This window comes from Vanessa atalanta, chromosome 18 (assembly GCF_905147765.1).
Source record: "Vanessa atalanta chromosome 18, ilVanAtal1.2, whole genome shotgun sequence".
In the NCBI taxonomy this organism is placed as follows: Eukaryota; Metazoa; Arthropoda; class Insecta; order Lepidoptera; family Nymphalidae; genus Vanessa; species Vanessa atalanta.
Window position 1 is genome coordinate 589664 of NC_061888.1, and position 15847 is coordinate 605510.

Here is a 15847-nt window from a genome sequence, read left to right on the forward strand (position 1 = left end):
AACGCGGCTTATCAGCCAGGGTTTCCCGATCGAGCGAAGCCGAACGAAATGATACAAACGGGATTCGTGTACTCACGACCAGCATGCTCTTGGGCTCGGGCAGCTCGTTCCCGCGGTAGATGTTCATGTAGCACTTGAAGTAGTGCAGCAGGTCCTTGGAGCGCACGCGCTGGCCGTTGATGAGCTTCGGCACGAGGTTGTGCGGCGCCAGCAGCATCGGCACCAGCTGCTGCAGCGCGCGCTTGAACTCGGGCTCGATGTCTGTAGACGTTTATTGGTAACAGGTGACTCAAATTGGCTGTCGCGAGAATTTTTTTATGGTATAGGTAGACCACCCGCTTGTGAATGGTTGTTACACTGGCTCACTCCCATCAAACCGGAACAAAACAATACTTTGCTTTGATGTTTGGCGAAGTAAAAATGATGATGTACCAGAAGAGTATATAATAAATAACAATACGGAATAATTATTATTAGATTATATAATTTAATCAAATCGATTGTAAAAGTCTACTTGAATAAATCACATTTAATACGTCCAAGTCGTAAATTGAGGCTACTACCTACGTACAGACCAGGGTGCGGTACTAGAAAGTGTGGAGGGAGAGTCACCTTTGAGTCGGCCATCGAAGTCGGGGCTGGTGGCCACCCGGAGACCGGGGTGCGGCATCAGGAAGCAGGCGATCTCCGCGAAGCACGACGTGATGTGTTTGCGCAGCGATTGCAGCTCTGGGTGTTGCTTGTCCGAGACCTGGGACCGGTTACTTATAAGATTATATCTTGTCTAGCAAAGACTTCATATTAATTTCTTCTTTTTTTAATTCGACCAATTATGTTTTATGTGTTTTTATTATTTCTGTATACGTTTGGCGAAGGGGCTTTGTGTAAGCCCCTCTCGGAGGGTACCATCCTCTTATCATACATTCTACCGTCAAAAAGCAATATTACAATTATTACTACTTTGAAGAATAGGTGACCAGTTGTCTATGTTATTGGCACACGGTGCAAATGTCTATGGGCAGTGGTAATCACTTATCATCAAGTGGGCCATTTCCTCGTCCGCCTACTCATGGTATATATATATAAAATATACCATAAAAATATTTAGATTCAGAAAAATAAAGCTCTCAAATGTTAGTTACACACCTTGAGTCGTCGCTGTAGGATGTTCTGTCCGCCCTGGGCTCCGTACGGCGCCTCGTAGGGGAAGCTCCAATCCCTGACCACGAACTGTAGTCGCTGGAAAGGCGTGCGACCACCGTCCTCTAGCGCTAGCCGACCGTACTCTGTGAACAACTGAGGAAGAAAAATCATAATTAGAAAAGAAAATATACTTTTTTCAATCACTTTATTATAATTGAATAATTACTTGTCGTGCGTGAAAATCAACGACTAATTTGTATAGTCCATTCCAATCAATGGCAGGACGAGTTAAGGTAAATAACTTGGGAGTAGGGTTTTGTGCAGACCAGTGTTGTTGTGTTCTGGTCTCAAGGGTGAGCGTGCCAGTTTCACTCCAGGCACAAGGGATATAACATCTTAGTTCCTAAGGTTGGTATCACATTGGCGTTGCAATGGATACCTACCAATATACCTATACCTACATATGTTTAACAAAAAAAACCTTAGCCTTGATTGACATAGCAATTGGTTTAGATCCCAAATATGCGTCACCTGCAGATGCTGCAGGTCGTCCTCCTGTATGTTCTGCGAGAGGTTGTATATCTGCACGGACGACAGCATGGTGGACAGCGCGAACACGGTGGCGCAGTCGCGCACCGTCGACTCGCTGTCGAACGCGCCCTGCGTGTCCAGCAGGATGATCGCCACCTGCGGAAGCGACGGTCATGACAACGCACTACCACGACCACGTCTCTTTGACGCAACAATTTGCATAAACGTTTATAAAAGCTTCCGCTGCTCAAAACAAGATATACTCCATTCGAGTGGACTCTTTACAAGCGTTTTGGAAACGTCTTGTCGGTCTGGAACGTAGAAAAGAAATAACAATGTTTTTTTATTTTTTAATAAAATCACAGTTTTCATTATGTCTAGTCAAACGTAATGTTACAAACACCTATAGCAAGATGACAATCAAACATTACGAACATCGCATTTTTTTCAATGAAAGTTAATATGTGGTATTTTTTCTACAGAGACGCACAGTGGTTCAAAAGATCTTACTTTGCTTTAGGTAGCATAGTGCCCGGGCCTTAGGCCTTACCTTCTTAATCCGCCGCTAGAATCGAAGTTCTGGCCGTAACCAAAGGTATTACACAGAAAATACAATCGTTCTCTTATCGACATAATGTAATATTACCTTGCCGGAATTCATTAAAAGGCATCAATCAACCTCAATACCATTTCAGAGAAAGAGAGGGATGAGATATTTCTTACTCTTTCATTACAACTAGTATGATTTATCTTGTTTAAGTCTTATCATCTTTATAGACTTTCAATGTAATTTCCAAATCTAGAGCAGAATTGTAAGAGTGACTTATTGTTTTTACCTTTTCACCGTCTTCGAGTGTCGCTTTGAATATCTCAGACCACATGAGGATGCCGGTGGTGTCCCGCTCCGATCCTCCCCTCCAGCTGAACCCCGAAAGCGGCTCTTCTTCATTGCCCAGCCATTCGCCTCCACCGCCTCCCGCACCATACTGAAAATTGGAGAAAATTTTGGTTCAATTCTCTTGAAAGGGTATATATAGATTTTCGTTTATTATTAATTTGACATTCAATATATGACGATAATTGAACATGGAGCTTTAATAACAAACTTAGTTGTAATCAGATAAGTTCAGATCAATAATTATAATTCTGAAAGTAAAATTAACTATTTAAAGCCCCGGATGCACAGGAATGCAAAAGAAGCAACAATGCACAGGATATGGACTCAACCCTCATCAACTACGTGGAATGTGCTTGGGACAAATGCCGCGTAACATTAAAAAAATTTTAAGTGCCATTGTTAATTGTCGGAAAATATTCGCTAGTGTATTCATCGCTTTAAATTATATTACAAACCTTATGATGCATGTATCGGAGGAAAAAGTCGAGCAGGAATGATTTCCCTTTCCGGAAAGCGCCCGCGACCGATATGACGACCGCGGACCTGTCTTTGATGTCATCCTGCAGCAGCAGCTCCTCAAGCGCGTCTTCGTCGAGCACGAACGAGTGCTCCGGGCCCGTGTTGACGACCTGCACGCCGTGGGGACCGGTGCGCGGCGCCGGCGCCGGCTTCTCTGTTACTGTACCACAAAAAATTAAACCATTTTATTTCTCATACATAATATTATTACCGACACGATATAATACTCAAACTCAAATATATGTTCTCAGTAATTATTTACATAATCATATTACAATTTCATACTATATTAGAAACAGGTACGAAAAAAAATCCGCCGATCGCAATCCGTAGATTCTATACCCAATCTTAACTTTTGTTTTTAATCTGTAATAGCCGACCCAAATATTGAAGCTATTACGACTCTTGACGAACTGAGCGATCCAATAACTGAACTACAGCTGTTTTTATTTAACGGTCACAACGAATTCAGGTGACTGGACAGGCACTGGATAAACTTTTATGTCTTACATTTTTTTAAATGGGAGGCTATGTAGTCAACAACAATTCAAAATGGCTGCTAACACTACGACACATATTTTGAATTTGGAACACAAGGTCGCAACATCCTCTCGATACCATTTTTGAACCTAATCTTAAGAATCGAAAGCCTTTAAAATCTAATACGACTCTGATCGAATTAATTTTTCAACAATACAGTAAGCACATCACATAATCATATAATTACACATTCAATAAGAGCAAAATAATAATATAATCACGATCAGATTACGCAATACTTAATATTTTCGCACGACACTTAACTGTGGGAAAACGACTCCTCAATGGAAAACATAGAGAAAAAAAACCACTATTTTAAAAGTTAACCGTTTGAATCATATCATTGTATTCATATGTATTCATATTTAACGATCGCAGGTAACAAATTGATATTGAATTTAGGTCGATTTCCATGGTGCGTCGAAAGTGATGCTTTAAAGTGTTAACGATTGCTAAAACACTCAACACAAATGTAAAGCCATCGCTCGAGAACTATAAGCGAAGATATCAATAAAATTTAATGTTCATTTTACAAATTTGAGTACTTTTATTTTATTACACGGGCAATAGATTTTTTATCCTGTAATACGGACGAGCGAGGTAAACTATCCTAATACTGAGATGGTCTTAAGTCAATTAAATTATCGTACTTAAATTCGGAAACAGAGAGCCTATTCCAATCGGAGAAGGAATGAAGATAATTATGAGGATAACCTTAAATGTATTAGGTATATGCGATTTGCTTCGATATCCACATTAATAGTTAGTTGACATTTTTTCGCAAATCCATAATGAATATTATAGATTCAGCTATTCGACCAATTACATCGCGTCAATTTGATGTCAAATGTTTTTTTTATTTGCGCTTATTCATCTCGTGGCTGCACTAGGCTATACATAGGTAGGTGACCATGAGAGTCAGCTCGAGCTCAAGATTCGAGCGGAACTTGGGACTTCTCCTCCTAGCATCACTTACTCGATATCAAAAGTATATGAAATGTGCTTTTCAGATTGATATCTATCCTACAATTGTTATCGTTGTAACAATTAAGCCACATTCAGCTTCCGGACGTGATGGTAATTTTGATAACACGAGGATTTTACTGAACCCATTGTGTCGGTCAACACAACGCAATCATCATTTACTTATTCAGAGTTCAATTGATTGTTGGTTTTAAAATAAAACAATGGTGTAAACGCTCTGTATCGGCATTCAAACCAGCCTTGGAATCCAGAGTCCCACTAAGATCATTACACGAGAAAGATTTAATAGAAAGAAAACAAAAATTGTAATCGTGGCTTTGATTGGGATGTTCGCGCAAATAGGATAGCTCTCGATCTGACCACGACTACGAGTGTGTACTACACTTCGAAAAACAGGAAGCAGATCGAAGCTCTAATAACCAGAGAGACGTCACACATATATTGCAAAATAAATATATATTTCAATGTTTCAAGTACCTACAGTAAAATATAATACACTATCCGCTAGTGACTTCACGCTTATGTAACGGGAGATACTATAATATTTCTCTGTTTAGACGTTTTGGCGTGATTGAGATACAAACATCCATCAAAACTTTCGCTTTTACAATATTAGTAAGATTACGTTTCCGTCGTGCGAGTGAGGTAAAACAGTAACGTAAACATAGTCAGTAACCAGATTTTTTCATTCTAACGTATATTAATCAGTATCTTCAGTCTATCATTAATATAAGGAGTCCAGCAATAATTACCACATAAAAAAGCTTAAAGCCTCCGTTAACAGATTGTTTTTACTTTACTGCTCATTGAGTTAGTCAGCTTTCCTCCCCTACCCCCGTCCATCAATTTATACAACTACGGCGAAAAACCATTACGTTTTATTACTGAGTTTCCATTTGCAAAGTGATTGAACCAATTTAGTAAGCGTTACACAAGTAACATTTCCCGTGGACGTGTAGACGACATACTTACGATTTAAGAGTTGTCTATATTTGTTTCAGAACTAGTGTGGTACTGTAGTAACTAAGGCGATAAGTTCAAGTTCATCCCGTCTGGGTACCATCAACTCATCAGATATTTTCTCGCCTAACAATTTTACTTAGTATTTCTGTGATCCAATTTGAAGGGTGAGTGAGTCAGTGTACGTACAGGCACAGGGGACATATTATCTTAGTTCCTAAGGTTGGCTGCGCATTGGCGATGTAAGGAATGGTGGTAGTTGTCATGGTGGTGTTAGATTACCATTAGGTGGCATATTCACGCGTCCATAATCTATATTATGTATATTAAAATAAAGGGCGGTAGTGCTCATTTGCTTTATATTACAAAAAAAAACAATAACAATTTAATGATAAGTACAATGGGAGTAAAAGCAGAATCGTTCATATACTACGCTCGGAATGAGTACGTACTAATGTACCTAATAAGACTCGGTGCGTAATTTAAGAGCTAAAAACCTTTGATGTGCCGAACACAACGCCCACCGAGTCCTTGTCTAATACCATTAGCAATGTCGTTAGCAAATTAACTCAATGAAAGCTTACATCTATAGAACGGAGACAGAGCTGAGGAAAAATCTGTATGTTGTATAATCACAACGATAAAAAAGTTTATGACGTATTCATTTCTTCACAAGTAATTAAATTCAATTAGTAATAGCTTGCTTTACCTAACGAATGTAAACACGTGGTTACCCACTCTGGGTTCATGTACAATATCGCTTTCCATAGCTCGTTGATGCGGTGGACTTTGACCCTAAACCTAATATTAACGAACAACTTTTCTACTCACGTAGACTCGATTTGTTTATTGAATATACTTGCTATAATTTTCGCTATGAAATAATTTGACTCTGGACTTTATAATAATCAAAAAGTTTTTGGAACTCGAAAATATCAATTATTGGAATAAAATTGTTACAATGGATTTTAAGCAAGCCTCGATATTTCTTGCAGAAGCTGTTATATAGAAAAAAAAATGTCTATAAATACAAAAGTAACTCTAATCTCTGTCTGTTACTCTTTGACGGCCGTAGCACTCAACCGAATTGGATAGATTTTTTTATGAAGCAAGTTCGGACCTGCTCGGACGGACATGGCTATTTTTTTACACCTAAAACCTGACAGACAACCTCTAAAACGCGAGCGAAACCGCGGGCGTCAACTACTAAACTATAATTTAAAAATATATTGACATTGAAATTAGAATTATAAAATATTTATCGATAATACTTTCCTTACTCGAGTTAAGCATTAGTTCCATAAAAAGAAAATACTCGGTAGAATTTTCTAGATTCTACATTCCGAACCGGTGGTAGCTATAATAGTTGTATTATGCTAGTTCCCACCGCCGTTTCAGCCATGTTTCACCTGGTGTTTTATGCAGCTGTTTCTATAACCCCGATAGCGTTAGTAAAATTTCATGATGTTTTAATTAAGATAATTAGTTAGGACGTAAAAACGTAACAAAGAAGCAGATAAACAAACTCACTTATGCTTTTATAATAATAATTATCTATACTAGTATTATAAATGCGAAAGTGTCTGTCTGTTACCGCTTCACGCTCAAACCGCTGAACTGATTTAGATGGAATTTGGTATGGAGATAGTTCGAGTCCCTGGGAAAGACATAAGCGTTTTAATTCGTCCCTCGAGAGGTTCATTAAATTTTGCTAGAGTAAAGCCGCGAGTTCAGCTGGTGATTTCATATTTTCAAAATACGATACAAAAGTGCTTGTTGCTGTTGCAAAAATCCTATAAATTTATTTAAATATTTGAAGTACGTGTCGTAATATTTAAACGCATAGTACGAATAACAATATATCAATAGTATTCGATCATTTAAATATCGATCTGCGATAAACTCAATGATTCCGAAATAAAACGCAGAAATAGATACGAAGGTCAAGACGTGCCCGGCGCGCTACAACTAGTACGAATTGTAAATATTTGATAGTTTCGAACAACACAATGTAAACACACTTTATTTGTGTATTTCTATTTTTTTTTTTAGCATTAGCAGCTCGTAAATGTCCCACTGCTGGGATAAAGGCTCTCCCTTTGGGGAGAAGGTTTGGAGCATATTCCACCACGCTGCTACAATGCAGGTTGGCGGAATACACATGTGGCAGAATTTCGTTGAAATTAGACACATGCAGGTTTTCTCACGATGTTTTCCTTCACCGCCGAGCACGAGATGAATTATAAACACAAATTAAGCACATGAAACTTCAGTGGTGCCTGCCTGGGTTTGAACCCGAAATCATCGGTTAAGATGCACGCGTTCTAACCACTGGGCCATCTCGGCTCAATTTTCTATAGTATGCATATATTAGAGCTAACACTTTATGCATTGTAAATGAATTCAAATATAATGAGAAAGTTACAACTTTTTCAGTTTTAAGCGATAAATAATAAAATCTATGCTTATATTGTCTGTCTGTTTGTATGTGGGGGGGGGGGGGGATGCGTAATTCTCCGCAACTAAAAATCTAATTCTATCTGTAACAATAATGATATCTAATTTATTTATTCACTCGTAGAAAGCTACATTATTCCTGATAGGTCATAGATGATATTTCTATCATATGATTCTCTTTATTACTGTCCATGCTGCTAAGATATAAAAAACAAAGATGCTGCTAAATATAAGAAAGAATGTTACTTGTCAGATGACGTCCGACAGAGAAGTACGGAAGAAGACATGCTGCGCCGACCCCAAGTAAAGTTGGGATAAGGGCAGGAGGATAATGATAATGAGGATTCTCTTTATCAATAAATAGCACCCGTGCAAAGCCGGAGTGGTTCGTTAGTATGTTCATGAGAACATAGAATTTAAGTTTGTCAAGTCATTTATAGTCGTTATCGAGTGAATCTGAGAAGCGCAGCTTTATAGTAGCTGCGATAATATTATACATTAAAATATCTAATTATAATAAACAGTACAATTATTAATAACTTCTTAACCCGACAATGCTCCGTTAAGCATGTATTATATATATTCCTTTACACTGGCTCACTCAGACATGACGATTTAGTAAATAGTCAATTTGATGGTCACCCACGAACCCTTACTGTAAATAAAAAATGAATACACGCAGGATAATATGACCACTTATCATCAGATGACCTTGAGATATTTGGCAGTCTGCCTGCCTCTGCCACGACTACGGCTATTGCCTATCATAGTCGAGTCTTGTCATTGCAGTTAATAAGCAACGTTACTGAGGATAATTATATTATATAATCTTTTCATGTATAAATTATAATACGTCCGTTGTTATGAGAGAAGTTATCACAAATATTTATAAACATTTTTGTCTAATTAAATTAAATTTAAGAAAGTTGAATCGAGAGCGGGCGTCGCACTTACATAACGCGGCTATCTCATGCACATCACCGGAACACTTGATATCGAATCTTTACAACCGTCTCTATAATGTTTGAGATAGAGCAGACTGTTTAGTGGATGGAATGTGTATTAACCGAATATAACGGGGTGAAATCCTAGCGTCACTAAAATTTCACGTGTCTAAATTTTATTTAATAAACATCTCGTTCTCAGCGGTGAAGGAAAGCTTCGTGAGGAAGCCCGGACGTGTCGGATTAAATTATGATAATAGGAATACATGTGCACCAACCCGTAGAGGATCCTGATGGTGGCTGGTGTTTTGCGTCCGACTGTTCATATATGTGGTATCTTAATTAATAAACATGGATTAATAAACTTCTCACGGATATAATACGGATCTATATACAACTTTAAATTTAAAGAACAAACATAATAAAAAAAATCCTCTTCTTTCCGGCTAGTCAATTTGATATTCTTGGCTATTCTCTACTATAATATGTGTGTATTATACATACAAACTCCGTTTAAAGCACTCTGTTTAATGTGGAAAACCGCTTTAAAATCCGTTACATAGTTTAAAAGATCTAAGCGTACAGACGATGAGAAGCGACTTTGTTTCATACTACGTACATAGATATGTGGTTAAATAAATTATTTATAACTTATTTTAAAAGAACGTAGACATTACAAAGTTAGATAATTGCATACTCTTGTAATCAAAAGATACTTTATTCAAGTAGGCTTTTACAAGCACCTTTGAATGGTCATTTAACAAACTATTTCGAGTGATGCTACCACCGGTTCGAAATGTTGATTCTACAGAGAAGAACCGGCAGGAAATACAGCCGTTACTCTTTTTCAACATTTATAAATGGAATCATGATAGTTAAATACAATTACATATGTATGTAGTGATAATGATACGCAGCTTGACTCAAATTACCTTTGTCAGTAACGTTATGGTTATGAGGATTGCCATCACCGAGGAACACGAGAGGTTGTTTAAACATAAACTAACTGGAGACGTACCCATTATATAACAGAGAGGAGTTCAAGTTAAACATTCGAGTAACAGCAACATAAAGGGTATTCTCCTGTTCTAATACTGTGTAAGACTACCCTCAATGATAATAGCCCGATTGTTGATATTTATACCGGTTCGTTATGTATGTTATTTTATTTGTTACGAGTACAGCGATGACCTCCATGGTCGAGTAGTGTGTACACCGGTTTTCATGGGCACACCCATGTCCCGGGTTTGATTCCCGGCCGAGACAACGTAGAAAAAGTTGATTAGTTTTAGTATGAATATGAGTTTAATATGTTGGGTCTGGGTGTTTGTGGTACCGTCGTTACTTCTGATTTTCCATAACACAAGTGCGTTAGCTACTTACATTGGGATCAGAGTAATGTATGTGATGTTGTCCAATATTTTTTATTTATTTATTTACAGCACCGCTTATCTCATAGGCTATGAGTTATCACCTGCACCGTTGGTTGTCTGGAGATAAGGTCGCCCAAATTATATGCTATATACTTTTATTTAGGCTTTATCTATGTATTGTTTTTTTTTTGCACATTGTGGTGTACACTAAAGAAAAAAAAAATACATTGACATATGTATATTCCAAAGAGAATTATTCAAATCGTGGATTTCTTGCGACCTACTTGCTAACCATTCATGAGTTACTTCTAAGTGAGAAAAACTTCTTTCATTTGTTTTTTAATTCTCTGTTTTTATTTTTTATTTTATTTTATCAATTATTTCACTATAGAATGTTTAATATTACATCCACGACGTGTTTCCTTATCATGACTATCGTGATTCGTAACGAGTTTATTAACTAAATTTAGTTATTATAATTAAGTAAGTTTTTTGTTGTTTCGGTATAAGTAATTATTATTAAAACTAATAAATAAATAGTAAGAATTTAAGTTGGTATTTCAATAATAAATTCAAAATGACGAAGACAGCTTCGTTACGTATGATCAAACTTAAAAAAACAATTCTATAGAACGAAATTGCCTAAAACTAAGTATGTTATCCTGACTGTCGCGACCGTCCACAAGACTCTAATTGCGCTTGACATATCATATTCAATTCAAAAACGAATCATTTAATACATTTTAACTCTTGAAGCACAATTTGGTTGGTTGGTAACTAAGTTTAACTTTGTTATTAAAGAGATTACTTTGAAGCCGGACTTATAAGCGACTTAAATAGGAAATACAATTTAATCGTACATCCTTCTACTGGACCACGACCTCTTCAATTAAGGCGGATTATAGTTTACTTCCCTTAACGACAAACTTGATTTGACGTGTTTTATATGCAGATAGGTATTTACGTCATTTATTTCTCATGCATCAAAGATCAAATACAAAATTATTTTATATTGTGTTTTATACATTATTAGTGAACGTTTGACGTCAACGATAAAATTTCATCATGACGGACTTTGGATATAACGTCGAACCTTTACGTATCGTACTCGGATAGTACAGGACTCAGCTTAGAATTTAGAGCCCTTATGCGGTCTCAGAACGCACGTCTTAACATCACTCGAAACGCTAGAACTAAATCGTTAAGGTTCGCTTGGTAGGCTAATTGTCAGCTTTTGAGTTAAAGGCTAGAAATACTAATCGCCAGGAAGCCAGCCAATCGTAGTTGAGTAGAGTAGTAGATTAATCTTTGGGTGGGGTTTGGAACCCTAATGATAAGTGCTGATACAGTCTACGACGGAACGCGCTTTCATAGAATATGCCTCATCACTCTCGCCCCGGAAAATAATTCTCAGGAAACACATTCGCTGGGAGGACGTTCCACATCGAATATACATACTTCTTTACTAATATCAAAATACGAAAGTAATTTTGTCTGTTTATCTGACTCTTTCAGGGCCAAAACACTTTTTAAGTCAACACCTGACAACCAACCCGTAAAACGCGAGCGAAGCCGCAGGCGATAACTAATATTCCATAAATGTGAGACTGTTGTGCAACAATGGATCATACATTACACATACCGTTTTTGGATTTAAGACATAATTTGGTATATATATATATATATTTATATATTTCGTGCGTTCTTGATACAAGAATTTTAACTTGTACAGAATCAATAATATATCTTAGAAAGCGCAAAGGGAATTGGTCGATAGTCTAACAGACGTGAGGTCGCGTACGAAACATACTTTTCATTCTGAGAATTTACTCAGTATAAATAACTCAATAACTTTACTCAGCGAATAAATACAAACCCCGTGAGCTGAGACGCAGAGCTGCATAAAGTAAGAATTTATTCATTAGAATTTCATTAACATATCTCAGTAGAATGTAAATTCAATGACAGCGTTCGTTTCCGACGAACGTATAATATTTACTGATTCATGATTCATAAAAGTGCTCGTTAAAGTTTACTTTAACAATATAACTTATACTCAACGATCTATATTAGATATTTACCTAATTATCTCATATTAATTAATTAATTGATTAATATTCTTCTTTTTTAAGGTATGTTGATATTAAATTAAACTCAAATATAATCATTACGATCGAACTCATGTATATGAATGGTGAAAAAGAGTAACAACTGAGTTTCTTGCCTATGGGCTGAGTCTTTTGAGTGGATATACAAAAATATTCTCTGGAAAATGAAACAGATCGAGTAATATGACATATTTCGTAAGTAATGATTTTATTAACCTAGGCTGGCTGGGCTATTCTGCAAAACCTAGGCAGTTCGAGTTATTTTGTTTATCTACGCACGAGGTGTCGCACGGCTGGATGCATAATAGATGCGATTTACACTGGTTAAAACTAAAGCTACAACTCACTACTTCTAAAGCTCGTAGTTGCTGTTATACAAAGTATATTCTTACAGGATAGTAATGCTAAAAAGGAACTATACAGTAGAATCTCTGCCCCCATTTCAAGCCCCATAACTCGAAATCTAAACCCCTTTTTACATGGAAATAATCAGTTAGTACCTATATACCATTTCTGCACGCCTATATCTCTAACTTAACAAGGTATAATTTTATAACCATTAAAACTCTATAATCATGACTAATTTTACCTCTACAGCTCGAAAGAAAATAAAAAAAAACTTAACGATATTGTAAGTTATCGTTCTTTACAAAACAGACACACAAACATTTTGATAGAATGAATATGTTCATATACCGTGACCAGAATATTTGTTAATATTATCTCTCTTATTCAAAAATAATTAGAACGAATCGAAACCTCTACAAGTCAAATGTTACGCGGGAATTCCGTCCAAGTCGAAACCCTTCAAAAGTCGACATTTTTTGGCTTCTCCCTTAAAGTTCGACTCCGAGATTCTACTGAAAACACTTTTACATCTTCCACGTCTAAATACAACTGAGCAACAAGTGTACAGTAAAGCTTATTATTTTAAGACAGCACGTAGATTGGTTAACACACAACAGTTAAAGGAAGCGCCACACGAGATACACAGAGATATACATACACAGTTACACGCATAGCGATAACTTACTACGTCTGTTTTTGGTCGAGATTTGCAAACTAAGCTTCCCAACCACCTCATTTCCTGAAATAATAATAACTATATATAGATAAACAAACAGGCAGACGAACGAAACTCGACCGGGGAAGGAATGACACTTCCATTCAAGTCACTTTGGTGCGCGCGCACAGGGTGACATGAACTACAAGATGAAGTTGCTCGCTAGACCGCCACTTAAATGTCAAGACGCTCGAAAAAGACAACTTCACGCCTAATCTTATTGCAATGTGTATTTTATAACAAATTTAAATTTAGAACGTTTCAAATTGTGAGTTTAATAGTATTGTCTATAGGCAAAAAAAAACATAATAATTATTATTTATTAATTATAATAAAATAATAAAACCTGCTTTACAGATAATTAATAATTACTAATTACGCCCAAAAAATAGAACTTCTCACGCACGTACATAAGTATACGTACCTACTTTTTTTTGGTATGTGGTTGTCGTATGTTCAGACGTGACAACCGTGGCTTTGTCGTATCTTTTCGAAAATTTGCGTTTACATTAGTTTAATCACAGCATCACAATCCACAATATTCATATAATAATACAAGTTTTGGAATAAACTTCTCCAATGACTCTCGGGAAATTATTTGCAATTTGTCTTAGATTTTAGGCCCCCGTAGTGCTTTAAATCTATTTAATATCGAGATCAATTACAACGTTGACAGAACTGTATATAAATAACTATTGTATTACATTAAGTTCATACCATTACCATTTTTAGTTCCTAACTAACGTAGATATCAGAGTTGGTCCTTAAATACAAGTGTTTAAATTGTCATCTAATAACTAAAGAAACTAATTTTAGAAAAAAACGCCTGGGTTCCACCTCAGGACACTAATTATTGTAAAAAAAACAGCATTGTAAATCTGTTTATTTGTAAAGAGCAACTACGCGACTTTCATGCCGTTTTTTTCTCGCTGGAGGCTGCTTTCCGAAACGATGGCAGTATTTAAATATCGACGATTCAAAAACGGGTCATTGTGGAGTTTACTTGAATAAAATCGATTTGATTAATATACATTATGTCTGAATCCGAGTTGATTGAAATCTTAAGTCCGGGTACCGAGTGAATTTTTATTTGCATAATTTGAATTTATTATAAACTAGCAACTATAGCTCCGCATTTAGAAGTAAAATAAATGGTATGATGGATTACAATTTACACCATGTAGCGCTCTTATGTAGCTCTCTACCAGTGAAAATAAATCTTAGAATTGGATTACTAGTTTCGGAGATTACCGCCTACATACAGACAAACAAATGTTACCTCTTTATAATAATAGTTTAAATTCCTCTCATGCTCTGTGACGAAGGAAAACATCGTTAGGAAACCTGCATGTGAATAAGAATCTGCAAAGGAAATTGGAGCGGCGTGGGAAAATAATTCCTCAAGTACAGAGGCGGCCTTACTTTTATATAAAGTTGTTTTATACATGTATGACCTTTCCGGGGCGTGACAGAGTTAACCTATGTCCAATGAGTTACATACGTCTCATAGTTATTGTTCAACTGTTGGGTTTATTGTTTGGATGGAATCAACACTGTTAACTTCCTGTCTCCGAGCAGATTCTCAGAAGCGGCTAGGAGATAGGAAGCTGAGAAGAAAGGATAACAAAATGCCTACACCTTATGGATTTTATTCAACCCAATTCGAATTCTGATTCCGAGGCTATAAAAGCTATCCACCAGACCAACGAGGAATCAGAACTTAAAAACGTAATTAAAACAATTTGAATAACACTATTTAATACCCGAGATATAACTAAGCAATTATAATTTAAATATTTCGCTATGGAAATTAACCCAGTTTAGTATAATAAGGCAAAATATCATAATACGCGTTAAAATCATAATCTACGAAGTCATATAGCCTTTTACATAACAACACATCAGGCGTGATCGTGACACAATAAAAATTGTGAATTACTTTAATCTCAATATAAATCAACATGAACGGTGTTTGAGAATATAAATATTTATCCGATCTTTGTTTAGTCTAACGCGAAATAATAATAAAAAAAATGATAAAAACTACTTTTTATAAAGAAGGTTTTATTACTACTTGATAGTAGTAGGGCTCTGTGCATACCCGTTTGGGTACTACCCACTCATCACGTATCCTACCGCCAAGCACAATACTTAGTATTTTTGTGTAACGCAAAGGGTGAGTGAGCCAGTATACATACACCGTCGACCGTCTGTCGAATCTTAAACGACCGTCATACAACAACGCCATGACTAGTTTATGAAAGATATAAAACTTTCAATTCGACATCTCAAAAACTGGTCGAAATATTTGGGACAATGTACTCGAG

At 36.4% G+C, this 15847-nt stretch overlaps 1 protein-coding gene across 5 annotated transcripts in view; it reads right to left on the reverse strand.

The window, feature by feature from the left end:
• Positions 1 to 15847, reverse strand: part of LOC125071076 (atlastin) — a 31588-nt gene that overhangs the window by 3918 nt on the left and 11823 nt on the right. For 3 of the 5 annotated variants that reach the window (XM_047681161.1, XM_047681164.1, XM_047681163.1), the window contains 7 exons: positions 13491 to 13544; positions 3028 to 3251; positions 2511 to 2660; positions 1675 to 1830; positions 1147 to 1296; positions 613 to 751; positions 77 to 261 (listed from right to left, as the gene is read on the reverse strand). In XM_047681161.1, the coding sequence (XP_047537117.1) occupies positions 77 to 261; positions 613 to 751; positions 1147 to 1296; positions 1675 to 1830; positions 2511 to 2660; positions 3028 to 3251; positions 13491 to 13544 (1058 nt within the window). The remainder of the gene's footprint in view (positions 1 to 76; positions 262 to 612; positions 752 to 1146; positions 1297 to 1674; positions 1831 to 2510; positions 2661 to 3027; positions 3252 to 13490; positions 13545 to 15847) is intronic. The other 2 variants (XM_047681162.1, XM_047681165.1) reach the window with 1 other exon arrangement.